The 14,183-nt window shown below is 34.1% G+C and overlaps 2 protein-coding genes across 3 annotated transcripts; one reads left to right on the top strand and one right to left on the bottom strand.

The window, feature by feature from the left end:
• Nucleotides 1-1,334: 1,334 nt before the first annotated feature.
• On the top strand, nt 1,335-5,187 carry LOC116002952 (purple acid phosphatase 15). Of its 2 annotated transcripts, XM_031243142.1 has the most exons (9): nt 1,335-1,542; nt 1,620-1,821; nt 2,196-2,707; nt 2,839-3,172; nt 3,329-3,546; nt 3,672-3,862; nt 4,066-4,350; nt 4,453-4,569; nt 4,999-5,187. In XM_031243142.1, the coding sequence occupies exons 3-9, from the start codon at nt 2,464-2,466 to the stop codon at nt 5,074-5,076; spliced, it is 1,467 nt and encodes a 488-aa protein (XP_031099002.1). In that variant the 5' UTR covers nt 1,335-1,542; nt 1,620-1,821; nt 2,196-2,463; the 3' UTR covers nt 5,077-5,187. The 2 variants fall into 2 exon arrangements, with proteins under 2 accessions (XP_031099002.1, XP_031099001.1); XM_031243141.1 differs by having other exon boundaries at nt 1,336-1,821; nt 2,516-2,707.
• A 342-nt stretch (nt 5,188-5,529) lies between these two features.
• Nucleotides 5,530-10,893, bottom strand: LOC116002248 (ubiquitin carboxyl-terminal hydrolase 1). Its single transcript, XM_031242349.1, has 3 exons — nt 10,554-10,893; nt 7,155-10,053; nt 5,530-6,049 (listed from the first exon to the last, which is right to left on the bottom strand). The coding sequence occupies exons 2-3, from the start codon at nt 10,046-10,048 to the stop codon at nt 5,821-5,823; spliced, it is 3,123 nt and encodes a 1,040-aa protein (XP_031098209.1). The 5' UTR covers nt 10,049-10,053; nt 10,554-10,893; the 3' UTR covers nt 5,530-5,820.
• Nucleotides 10,894-14,183: the final 3,290 nt, after the last annotated feature.

Raw genomic sequence — 14,183 nt, forward strand, 5'->3', positions numbered from 1 at the left:
AAATCTCTGACATAACTAAAAATATTTTTTTATGTGTTAATTGATTACCAATTTTAGAAAAAGGTTTATATTTTTTAACGCATAAGGTAGATCTCAAATATGAAATAGTCACAAGTTTGTCGAGTCAACATTTATTAGTTGAGCCTGTCACACAATGTTTTTCAGTGCGGTTTCTCTCCTGTGTGATTTTTGCTGGCTATCACATAAGAGCGGGTGTCACCAATTCGAGCCCCATTGATTGAGCATGCCGCATAAGATCTTCATAGTGTGGTTTAACTCTATTGTATGATTTGTGAGCTATCATACATGAATGAAAGCCACAAGTTTAGGCCCGTAGTTTGTTGACTATCATACAAAAATGAAAGTCACAAGTTCAAGTTGATTATTGTCGTCAATACCATTTTAATTAAACTTGTTATGCAAATTTGTTAAGTGTAATTTTCTTCTTTTATACAATTCACAAATTATAACATAAAAACGAGATTGATTCAACACACCATCTATTATTAAAAAAAAAAGGCTAAAATTCATATGTATACAATAATGTTTTGGAGAGAAAGTAAAACGTTGTCCGAATGCAACTGTTAACTTTTTGTGTTTTAGTAGGTTGAGAAAATAGTTATGAACAAATACTACATTGTAACAAAGTTATTACTCAAAAAAGTAATAATAAATAAAATAAAACGTTGTATCGCACTTCAAGACATTTATTAGATAGTCACGAAAACGGTCGGGACGGCGCCTACGTAGCCCATCCTCGTCAGCCAGGAATAATTGACGAACAGAAACGATGTTTAGTACGATGCACAGACTGACATGCAAAACTGCATTAATTTCCTGTTTTGTTGCTTGCCTTTTTCACTTTGTTCACAAAATAATGGTGCAAAAAAGAGTTAAATCGCGTTTCCTGTATTAATAAGAATAAAATTCATAAATTTTTATATGAAAATTATATTTTTTACTCAATTAATTTTTACGCAATTATTATTTGTGATAATGCGAGTAGCACTTGCTTTTCTCGTATAATGCGAGAAATGCAAGTGTCACCTACGTTTTTCTTTCTCTTTACAATGATGATGTTTTCCCTGAGTGGAGCCAGCTAAAGAAAAACGCAAGTAACGTTTCACGTTAGCCAACTATAAAAGAATTTAGAAATTTCAAAAAATTATTTACAACTTGCATTTCTAATTTAAAAAAAAAAACAAAAAAAAAAACCATACTCCAAGTCAATTTTTCCCAAAATTATATATTTTTAAAAACCTTCGTATTTTTGTCGTTGTCTCTCATTTCTTCCCATTTCAATCATGACCCATAAAATGATATCTTTCACCTTATATCTCTTGGTATATACGTAACTTATGTACGCAAACTTAAGTATTCAAAAAAAAAAAAAAGAATTCAGTTCTCGATAATCTTGTTTAAGCTCATACCAGAAAAGTATTTTGTTTTCATTCAATCATATTATTTTATTTGCTCCTATAATCTCCGGCCCCGGGAATGGTTTTGCTTTACTAAAATTCCATCTTTTTATGCTGTAAACAAGTAGGTTTATAGTTCTTGAAAGAATCATGCATTCGATTCCATTATCCGTTGTATTTGTTCTGAGTTTGAGCTTGCAGCTGGTTCATGGGATTCCGAGCACCCTAGACGGGCCCTCCGAGCCGGTGACTGTGGCATTGGATCAAACATTTAGAGGGCATGCAATCGACTTGCCAGACACTGACCCCAGAGTTCAGAGGACTGTTGAAGGGTGGAAGCCTGAGCAGATCTCTGTTTCACTTTCTTCTACTCATCAGTCTGTTTGGATTTCTTGGATCACTGGTGAGTTTTCTTGATTCATGCGACTTTTCAATTTGGGGTTTGGGTTTATCTCACCGGAAAAAAAATGAAGCAGGACATCTATTGTGTCTGAGTTGTTAGGTTGTTACCTTCATTGTTGTTGTGTGGTTAGCTATCTTTTGTGGCAAGTAGAGAGTTATTCTTATTCTTTTTATGGTGTCTAGGTAGCTAAACAAATGCCCACCATCCACATAAAAGATTGAATCTTTAGTTCTGTTGGGTGAGGCCCTTGAAGGGCCAAGTCCACCAAGTGGCTAGGGGACCCTGAGCAGAGGCATGAAGGGTCAACTTCAACTCCTATCTCTAAAAAATGTGGTGGTGTATAAGAAAATAAAGTTACTTACTACGAGGTATAGTTTTTGGTGTAGTGATAAGTGCTTGATCCTGATGTGCTGGGGAATTGTTGGATGGAGGAGGGCCAAGTCCAACACCGGTGGCTAGAGATTGTTGGGCAGAGGCGTGAACATCCCGCTTCTCGAAAATGTGGCGACTAAATATAAGGAAATAAAGTTGAGCGTTCACTAAGTGCTTGATACTAACAAGTACCATGTTGGCTTCAGACTTCAATCATATCCCAACAATGTTGTCTGTTCTCAATGAATCATATTAGGTTAGCTTTGGAAAATGAGGTCTGTAATCAACAAAGGTGTTGAAATGTGTGGCATTTTGTTTGCAGGGGAATTTCAAATTGGTGATGACATCAAACCATATGATCCAAGTACTGTTGCAAGTGTTGTTCAATATGGGAAAGTTAAAAGCAAATTGGATTGCAGTGCAATAGGTCAATCCCTTATTTACAGCCAACTTTATCCCTTTGTTGGCCTTCAGAACTACACCTCTGGAATTATACACCATGTCCAACTCACAGGTATTCGTTTGTCTTTGCTAAGTTTCTGTTAAAATTGTTTCTAAATTGATAATGATTCATGCTTTTTCGTTTAATGATTCATGATTTTCTTGATAAATTTTTGTTTTTCCATATGTTCTGTCCTGCTGTAGCATTGGAACCAGACACATTATACTATTATCGGTGTGGAGATCCTTCATTAAGGGCAATGAGTAAAATCTATCATTTCAAGACTATGCCGATTTCTAGTCCCAAGAGCTATCCGAAAAGAATAGCTCTTGTAGGAGACCTCGGTCTTACATACAATACCACTTCAACTATTAGCCACTTGAGGAGCAACGACCCTGATCTTGTCATACTGGTTGGAGATGTCACCTATGCTAACTTGTATCTGACTAATGGAACTGGTTCGGATTGCTATTCTTGCTCATTTGCAGATACTCCCATACACGAGACATACCAGCCACGCTGGGATTATTGGGGAAGGTGAAACAATCCAATCCTTAATGTCATTTATTTAATATTTGTTATGATATAATGATTAACCGTGTTTCTGAAACTTGATTGTGTTATAACAAGAAGTAAACTTTTCACATATTTAAGGGGTTCATGTAATATAGGGGTTTTATCCCGGTTTTACAGATATATGCAGCCTCTGGTGTCTAAAGTTCCAATCATGGTAGTGGAAGGAAACCACGAGATTGAAGAACAGGTGGAGAACAAAACATTTGCTGCTTATAGTTCTCGCTTTGCCTTCCCCTCCAAAGAAAGTGGATCTTCATCCCCGTTCTATTATTCCTTTAATGCCGGAGGCATACATTTTATAATGCTTGGTGGTTATGTTGATTATAATAAAACATGTATGCTACTGATCACAAGATTCTTCACGTACTAATTCGTAACATGAACTTTTTTGCATCCTTGCTCGTCTTGATTGATTTATCTTACTTTGTCGTTCTGTCTATCCTCTATGTTTCTGTTTCAGCTGATCAATACAAGTGGTTGGAGAGAGATCTGGCTAATGTTGACCGGAAAGTTACGCCTTGGCTTGTTGCCACATGGCATCCGCCTTGGTACTCTTCTTACGTTGCACATTACCGAGAAGCTGAATGTATGAAGGTAGCAATGGAAGAGCTGTTGTACAAAGCCGGTGTTGATTTAGTCTTTAATGGACATGTAAGTATCTTGAGTCTTGACCCGAATTCATTCCACCCCGAGCACCTATGATGTTTCCTTTTTCTGCATCTATTTGTATGAACATGAAAGGTCAATTCCTTAAACAACATCCTTAAATAAATATATATGTGAAACCTCTGAACAAGTAGAAGTGTTCGCAGAAATTTGTTGATTGGGATAATCATACTAGATTGGTTTCTCAGGTTCATGCATATGAAAGATCAAACAGAGTATTTAACTACACATTAGATCCTTGTGGACCTGTTTACATAACAATTGGCGATGGTGGCAACAGAGAAAAGATGGCGATTTCACATGCTGATGAGCCTGGTAATTGTCCGGAACCATCTAGTACACCGGACGAATTTATGGGTGGATTTTGCGCCTATAACTTCACATCAGGTCCAGCAGCTGGTAAGTTCTGCTGGGATCGACAGCCTGAATATAGTGCCTTCAGAGAAAGCAGCTTTGGCCATGGAATATTAGAGGTATATAGAGTAATTAGTCCTCAAAAATTTATTTCACCGGACTATAGTAATTAGCTATTAATTTGCTCGTAGCGTTCATATAATGTGTTGCATCGATTGCAGGTGAAGAACGAGACACACGCTCTTTGGACATGGCATCGGAATCAAGATATGTATAATGAAACTGGTGATCAGATTTACATCGTGAGACAACCCGAAAAATGTTTGGTTGAACCAAAGGTAACAAAGTGCTCTGACCATCAATCAAAACAAAAAGTTATACAAAAGGAAAACATTAGTTCTCTAAGATAGAGAGGCTGCATATTCTGAACAAGAAATCCCAGAGTTTGCAGTTGAGAGGATTGAGCCTATTATTGATGATGATGATTATTTTCTCTTTTACCATATACCATTTATAGGGATTTTGACTGAAATAGGCAGATTTTGAATCAACCAAATTTCCCAAACTAGTTTTGCTCATATTGTTCAAGGTTCAAAACCTGTCTATTTTTGTCCGGTCCACTCTAATTATATACATTTCAGTATTTAAAAAACCCGCCATTTATATGTTGTGAGAAACTTTTATTGATTCCATTTTATGTCCTTTCTTCCGGGTATTATAACTTATAAGGTTTTTCCTTAAGCTACAACTTTGTGTATGTGCCATAGAGAAATGAATCATTGAGGCATCATCAATGGAGCAGATGGAGTATCCTGGCAAGTTATACAAAGAAGATGCAAATGTAGTATAGAAATTAAAGTTTGTAAAAGCCCATCCCTTCAATATATAAACCTCAAATATGCAACATTTCTTATGACATGATATGATTATTAATTCACAGTGAAGTAATTGCACCATTTGAGACACAGTTCCCTCCAATTTGGTATGGGACCAATGGAACAGCAGACATATATAGAACTAAAAGGGTGATTTCTTATCATTACAAGAGAAACTATTTGAGACATATTTTCCTCCAATTTGGGACCAATGAAACTTAAAAGTATTGTTAAACACAAAAAAATCAAATTTAAAAATAATCAAAAAATACTAACGAAAATAAACAAAGAAACAAGAATTAATTTAACCTATGAATAATAAACATGACAAATAAAAAAAATAAAAAAATAAAAAAACAGAAAATATTTCTTTATCTCATTGTTAAGAGATCTTAGCATAATTCCTGCACTTAGTAAACTCAATTTGGTAAGAAGTTAAATAAATTTAGAAGAAGAAGTAATTCCTTGTACACAAATAGAAATGGTATGAGTGTAAAAACAATTTCTTTTCCTTTCTAAAGAAAATACATCTTTAGAGGCTCATTGATCAAACAAAATTTATAAAACAAAACTGGGCAAGAAATACAATGTGAATGCAACCAGTAATACACTTCTCTCTCCCCCTCTTTACCCCCCTCTCTCATATGGAACACTTTAACCTTTGAAACTTTAAAAATAATCAAATAATATCAAATTGGGTATATGATATTCATTTCAAACTTCTTCATAAAACAAAATGTATGCCTCGGAGCGTAGAACTTCTTCCAAAGAAACCTCGCGCACATAAGCATCACTGGCGTAATACCACACAAAATCTCCATTCTCAGTTTGCGATGTGCTCTTCTTGCCTCTTAGGTACGCAACATAATGCCCTCCCCTCATAGTCCCTGAATGTTCCACCACTCCAAGCAATCGGTATTTGTACGCCTCTTTCTCTAAGCGGCTGCCCAATACATCATCGGAAGTTCAGATGGCATAATACTAAGTTAGAAATGCTACAAAGCCAATATAAGGGCATAACACAGTACACGCAAGCACATAGGACTAAGAACAGGACATCATGGCCAGTTAACATCAATTGTATTCGATGTGTATAACAGAAACAAAATTAAAACAAGTTTGCCTCATTAACAAAAGTGTTTAAATCGTAAGACAATCCAATTAAAGTGAAAACTTTACATATCCATCTATAAGAGTTTTGGGATGTAGAATCAAGCAAAGCCCTCTATATTTGATATTGAAAATGTCCATATCCAGTATGGATTCATATGGAGAACACATTTATATATCAGCAGTAAAAACCCAAATTGAGGCATAGTATCCTCATTTGTAAGGGTGCCGATAAGATTTGACATATGTTGTACTTGCTATCATGTCAACTTATAATCATTGGTAAGATGAAAGCATTGGCCAAGAAAGACTACTCTGTCTACTCGTGACAAAGGCACCAAGAAAATACCCACTGATTAATGTACAGTACAGATACGGCTTACGAAAGTTGAATTTCAGGACCCGCCATTACAGTTGAATGGCAGGAAGCCAGCACAGACCAGTGTATTCTTTGAAACATCAAGCCCCATTAAGAAAACATATCATTAACCGAATGCTTTAATCCCAAAAATGCCAAAGCAAGAATCTATTAGACAAGTAGGAGGAGGTGATCAAAATAACAACCTAAATTACCACCCCACACCAGAAACAGAGGTGGTGTAACTTTTTAAATCTTCATTTTGAGCATTAGATACAATACCATCTTCCCAATTTCTTAGTTCATAGATTCAGCTTTTCACATTTATATGATTAAAAGCATCAAACTGGCGGGAGATATTATTTTCTGAAAGTTAACCATACATGAATTGGGCTTTGTTATGTCCTTTTCTTACCATTCTTGGCATGCAAAAACTTTCTACCATGAGTTCTAAACAAATCTATCATGCTTCATAACTTCAAAGAAAATTTGAATTCTTAACTTCTGCTAAACTGTGTGATTAACAAGTCCAATGCCTAAATACTTTCAATCAAATAATTAAAAATAATGATTAACATACCTGGGATCGATATATGGTTTAAGATCAATCGTATACTTGAAATCAACATGGCCACTCAATTTACTTAACCGGCCTCGAGCATCTTGGCTGAATCTCTTCAAATGTATAGTCAAGATTGGAGGGGCCTTATTGATGAGGATCCTCTTAGTTGCATCTCTTTCCACTTTGACAATTTCAGAGTCCATCTCCTCATCCTCAATTTCATCTGGTTTAGATTTTCCAGATGACAGGTCAGTTCCCTCCATAGTTTCAGTATTGTGGCATCCATCACGAGGATCCTCACTAGAGCTGCAGATGTCATTGTTTTTGTAGCTATAACTCAACTGACTATAAGATTTATCCTGCCCTGAAGACTCTAATGGATCAGGACAGGCGTCTTCTGACTGTGATGATACAGCATCTGCCTCAGCTTTCTGATTAACTTTGTGTACAGTGTTGACATGGCCATTACTTTCTCCATTTTGAGACAACGAGCTATGATCAATAGAATCCAATACATTTCCTTCCATATTTCCATTGGCAACTGCAAGCTCTGGAGGGGTATCACTAGAATTTATATCTCCGTACCCATTCACCAAAATCTCACATCTATGTTTCAGCAACCCCTTCCTCTCTCTCATCTTTTGTTCTTGCAGAATTTTTGAACAATTTTCACACTGCCAGGCATGCTCAGTTTTGGTAAGCTTCTCAGGCTTTGTAAAATAAGCTAAACAACTCTCCACAGACACAGGAGCATCACTATTATCAACCTCATCTGGATCAGAGTCGCTGCTGTTCCCAACAACAAAACCAGCTTGTCCAAGTTCTTTTGTGTCAGAGGCACCACTATTCGACAAGGGCTTCACAGAACAACTTGCAGTCTCCTCAGGTTCATCAAATAAGCCTCCAAAGCCATCAAAGTCCACTACATCTTGTTTGCAACCAGCTACAGATGAAACCTCACATTCTCCTTTTGGTACCTCACATGAAATTGAGGTTTCTTCTGTGTATGGAAGCAACAATATTTCTGAATCCTGTACCTGTAAGGGTGCTTCATCTTCCAAACATGGTGTAGAAGAATTGATTCCCATGTTTGACTCTGCAAAGGAAATTTGATTACAGGATTCTGTGTTATTGTGAGTTTGAGTTGCATCCCTGGCTCCAGAATCTCCAAATAGTGCTATTTCGTTAAATTTAGAAGCAATATCATGGTTATGTAACACTTTATCTTGTCCCTGATTACTCAAGCTTGCCAAATTGTCTGAAGAAGATGTCTCTAAATTAGGTTCCAAATTCTTCTGCAAGGATACATCTTGCTGAACAGAATTTTCATTCCCACAGCACTTACTTGTTGAAATGTTGTCACTTTGTAAAGTTAAATCTTCATAATCTGGCTCAAGATAATCTAACCATGTAAAATTATCTGTGGAGGTTAACGTTTCTGCTTCATCTATTCTATTATTTTCAGATTCCTGAGTGGCAAAGGGTACATGTGAAATTAAACCCATGTTATCGGCCACAGTACTTGCATCAAGGGAATCTGATGGTGCATCTCCGAGAGGAACCACTGCAGGTTCTGGAACAGGTGTACTCAAATGTGATGAACCACAAGATGTCCTGCCATTGTCTGGAACACTCTGAGCAGGTGGAGACATTATAGATTTGCTAGCTTTTGCACTGATCCTTCCACTTCTCTTTGGGGGAGGTTTTGGTTTTTTTCCTCGAGTTACTGTTTGAGATTTCTTAGATGGAGGCTTCTTAGTTGGAACTGGCAATGAGACATCCAAGAATGGTTCATAGACTACCGAGGAGTGCCCACACTCTAGACAACTAACTGTGCTAGAAAGTTGCCCCCCAAAGATGGCATCAACAAAAGTGGGATCTGCACTTGGGGACTTGTCACCTTCCTTGGAAGCATGAATTTTTCTACTCACAGTAAGTTCTTCAGTACTTAAGCCATCAAGCAAACATCGAAGCAACTCATGGCTATCTTGTTGTTGGTATCCTCGAAATTGAGGGGCCTTAGAACATATTGAACCAAAAAGAGATTTTGGATTTACAACACCCCTCAAGCCAGCTTCAGGGTTTGTCTCAGTGAAGAGCTTTTTCATAGAAGCAGTAAGAGGACCAATTGAACCATCCAACCTAAGAAAGTAGTCCCGCAACTTATCAATGGCAATAAGGTTCTGCATTACTGAATTAAAAAAACAAGTATTCCCTAAATTAATAAATCCTCTGACAGAATAACCACCTTTCCCATTCAAGCCAACAGATGCAGAATGTTTTGATATGACACCACTAGTGACACTCGCACTCCCACTCCCAGACACCGCATCCTCAGCATCTAAATTAGTACCCTCAGGTTGCGTTCCTTTAATTAGTTTCACTATGTCTTGTATTACCTTTTTATGTTCACCACTGTCATCTTCTTTATCGCCTGGAATAAGTGTACTGCAAGTAAAACACCAACGAAGCTGGGGATTTTCAAACTGGACAGCCAGTGCATGACGATGTTTCTTTGCATGCCCAACGGCATGACTTTGAGGTGTCGTAGGCAAACCAACACCTCCACATGAAAAATGACCACATTCTAAACAAACCCATATAGCTTTATCCATGCCTGCCTTCTTTTTCCCATGTTTATTCTTCCCCTTACCAGGCCGCTTATCACCAGCACCACCTAAACATTCTTCGCACGTAATAGATTCTGACGAACCAAGTTTTGCAGAAACTTTCTCAAGATTAACGGCTTTATCGAAATGGGGGCATGCTTTTCTCTCTTTAGCAACTACAGTTACATCTTCTGGAGCTTCAGTATTTTGTGTACTCTGTTGAGGAGTAGCGTTAGGAGATCCAGCAGCAACCCGTTTCTCCTTTTGACCACTTCTAGCCTTCTTCTTAACCTTTTTCCCCATTTAACCTACGGCCCAACATACAAAAATCATAAACATTCAATGCTAAACATTACCAAAACTAAATGAACTAAGTATTAAAACAGATGTTGCATCATAACTGAACTAGCAAAGATTATGACTATCACACACTCAATGGAATACCTAAACCATCAATACCATGTATTCCCTAGCCACTACAAATCATCTAAACACTAGATATACAACAACAACAACAACAACTCAAACTGTTTCAGTCTATCAACACATACAGATGGGCAAATATGTGTAATTATATGCAGTTATGTAAACAGACAAAACAGCTTAGATACAAACTTAGCAGAACAATCCGAATCCACAATCTGATTATACTGGAGAATAGGGAAGTCTAAGAGATATACCAGATGTAATTTCCATTACTCTTAAACAAAGATTCAGATAAATCCTTAAGGATTACATTAAAAAAATAACATAATCCAATGAAAAACGTATATAGATGAAAACATAAGAGACTGCATCGGACGTTTACCAGAAAAAATAAAAGAGAAAAAAGTTTGAAAATCTCTTCACGAATCTGCTAATAGTCCGAGTAAAAGGGGGGAGTTTATGAAGGATTAGATTCCCCGACGGAAAATTTGACAGAAAAGGTGTGATGGATGAAGTTGAGGGTTTTTGCTGTTCTTGCCGCACAACCCTGTGAATCTATGGTGCTGCCACTATAACTTGCAGGGTGATTAGCGGCAATGGTGAAAAAATAGGGAGAAGAAAACAATGGTGAAAAAGTGAAAATTTGGGAGGGAGATTTGTGTATCCCTATGAATCTATAATCTACTGGGGTAAAAATCCCACTGTATTTACTGTAAATTTTTTGGAATCTGGTGTTTTACAATGGGGATTGCCGAGTATACAAGGCAAGATAGGTCTCTCCTTTAGAAACTAGGTTTACAGATTATTGGCAATCTACGGTTCAACCAAGTAGATTCCCGGTAAGCACAAGATTCCAAATTCGACCTAATTTTGAATACATAATAAAATTGTAATTATAATTAATTTTATCATAAATTGTTATTTTGGTAAACAGGGATTAGTATGAATATGATATAGGGTTAAATATTTTTTATCTTGTCATGACACATCGTGGTCTAACAAACAAATTTATTTTAATAATAATAATAATTAACCGATGTCATGTAATGAAGTGAATTTATGACGCTATCTAGTATACAATAATTTTGTTATCTACCTTAAACAATCACACCAAATCATATAGACATTATAGTACTAATTTGTTTTCTTCATGACAGCGAAGAATGACTTAATTTGTTTGCGTTAGATCATCATTTAACATAGGCAATGGCTTGCGAAGAGGCATCGTCTTAGCTAAGGGCCTATCAATTTAATCGAAGTTGTTATGAAATCTAGTCGTTTATTGAACTTATCTGTCATAAATTGGCTCGGTTATTAAGGATCGCATTGATGTTATGTGTACTTTTTAATATTGTTATCGTTAATCATGTTAAACAATTACTAGACTATATCACATGTTATAGATTTTCAGTTCGGTTTGGGATATTGGCTTCCACCGGTCCGCTGTATATTTGGGATATCTTTGTTCGTCATTAATGTTATATTTTTGTTTACGATAATAACTAACAACAACAACATTTTTATGTAACCAACTGCTTTTTATTTATGGGGTATTAAAGTTAATCATGTTGTTGACTTGGTAACTACAGTGTTATAAGTTTGCTTATTGAAATTCATTGATTTGAATCGATCAACTATTTGTTGGCTAGAGTCACGATGTTTCTCTCGTCGTTATAAAAAAATATTTTTATATCATAATTATTTGTAGAATATATATATATATAATTTTTAAGTGAAAATTTAGTATATAAATTAAAAACTTATATGCAATAGTGCAATACAATTACTACTAATTTATATTACAAATTCAAACAACATCATTATAACTTGAATTCACTTTGGGAGTATTTCAAATTCTAGTTTGTTTAATAACTTTAACTTGTTTGACTGGTCAAATAACTAATATGAGTGTTTCGTATATAACTTTTTGGTTTAATTTATTGATGTCTATACATTGAAAACGAAAAATCTACTTTGAGTAGTTTATTGATATCAATTTATTTCATTTTTATTTTAAAAGTATAATTTATCCTTAATAGTTGTTGGTTATTGTTGTGTTCATATTTATTCAATTTGTATTAAAATTTACATTTTTAATATCATCATAACCGCCTAGAGCCCAACATCTAAATTGACTATTTGCCTAAGACACACTACACGCACACGCGCACACACACATTGTGTGTATAAACATTCGCGTTAACCATTGTGTTTAATTATTATTAACAACTTATATTTATAATATTTTTATTTAAAATTATATTGTTGATATTAAATTATTATTAACTACATAATATTTCTTTATAATTATAACGGTAGTAATAAAATAAAAATAATAGTTAAAAATAATTAATAATAACACAACGACAACAATGAATTATAACTAAATAGCACAATATTTCTATTCCTTTAGAATTTATTATGTGAACCAAACATGCTAAAAATAATCATTTAAGATGTCATTTTAAACTACTTTTTTACAAATTAAATTAAAATTTTAATATTAATTAAAAATAAAAATTGTGTAAAAAAATTATCAAATAATATCACATGCACATGTATAAAAATGCGTCCACACATAACAAAAGGGCAATTCTATTTACATCACCCAAAATTCTATTTACGCCACCATTTAATAGGTTTGATAGCTTTATAGGTGGTGTAAATATAATTTGCTATTTACACCACCTTCATTAAAGTTGGTCAAATATTATGTTTTCTATTTAAAATATTTATTATTTATTTATTAATTTATTTATATTTTTAATTGTGATAGAATAATAATTTTGTCTATAATATTTTGTAATTAAATATTTAAAATATTTATTTTTATTATCATTTTAAATTGTGATAGTATAATAATTTTGTGTATAATAATTATTTTAAATTGTGATAGTATAATAATTTTGTGTATAATAATTTTTAATTATTGTGATAGTATAATAATTTTGTGTATAATAATTTTTAATTACTTTTTGTAGTATCTAATGTTTAATAAATTTTCATGATATTCTTTTTTGTAGTATCTAATGTTTAATAAATTTTCATGATATTCTTTATAACTCAATTTTTTTGTATGCATTATTTTACTTTATTATAATAATATAATAAATTAATTTTCAAAAGCTAAAAACAGTAAAAACACATTAATTCTAAACAAGCGAACAAATAACGACTTTTTTTTTGAAGATAAATATATATATATATTTTTAATATATGACTCTGTTACAAGATAATATTTGAAGCACAACGAGTCACAAATAACGACTTTTAGTAATGATATTTGACAGTATATATATAAATAAATAACAATTCATTAATTTTAATTATATAGTAAAAACACATTCATTCTAATTATATATATATATATATATATATATATATATATTGTTTTTAAAATTTTAAATTGTTATTCAATTTAATTTTGTTTAAATAATATTCATTGTATTTCAATACTTTTTTTCTGAAAACTCTAATTCCAACACCTTGTTTTTTTGAAAACTCTAATTCCAACACATTTTTCTTTATGTAATTAATACAGTTGACCATGGTGGTGTAAATAACCATATTTATACCTTATTGCTATTTATACCACCTATAAAGTTATTGAAATTTGTAATATTTTGTAAATTTCAATGTTATTTGCACCATGGTGGTAGGAATAGTAACACCCTAACAAAATTCTGTTTCTTTTTGCCCAAACTGAAACGAATTTTTCATACAAATTTCCAGACGATAAAAATATTAATACAAATGGAAAAAAACAAATGAAGAAAGGCACGTTTTGATCACGATCGTCGATCACCATAAATTCCCATTCCCTCCCATCGATCCTACGGTCCTCAATGAGTCACCACCAAAAGTCTACTATTTTTAAATTCCCGGCCATCTCCTATCTATCAGAAATCCCTCTGCGTATTTTCTCAGATCGTCGCTGTACAGATTCTCTTCCTCCGGAGACTTGTTTCTTGGGTTATTAACAATGACTCATATCCTTTTTCACAACCCTAAT

The sequence above is a fragment of the Ipomoea triloba genome, chromosome 13 (assembly GCF_003576645.1).
Source record: "Ipomoea triloba cultivar NCNSP0323 chromosome 13, ASM357664v1".
NCBI classification, from domain to species: domain Eukaryota; kingdom Viridiplantae; phylum Streptophyta; class Magnoliopsida; order Solanales; family Convolvulaceae; genus Ipomoea; species Ipomoea triloba.

Bases quoted from the DNA above. Each gene is read 5' to 3' on its own strand.
- LOC116002952 (XM_031243141.1), top strand. From the start codon at position 1,569: ATGCATTCGATTCCATTATCCGTTGTATTTGTTCTGAGTTTGAGCTTG. The intron at 2,708-2,838 runs GTATTCGTTTGT...GTCCTGCTGTAG, and splicing joins ACACCATGTCCAACTCACAG to CATTGGAACCAGACACATTA. The intron at 4,351-4,452 runs GTATATAGAGTA...CATCGATTGCAG, and splicing joins TTGGCCATGGAATATTAGAG to GTGAAGAACGAGACACACGC.
- LOC116002248 (XM_031242349.1), bottom strand. From the start codon at position 10,048: ATGGGGAAAAAGGTTAAGAAGAAGGCTAGAAGTGGTCAAAAGGAGAAA. The intron at 6,050-7,154 runs GTATGTTAATCA...TGTATTGGGCAG, and splicing joins AAACCATATATCGATCCCAG to CCGCTTAGAGAAAGAGGCGT.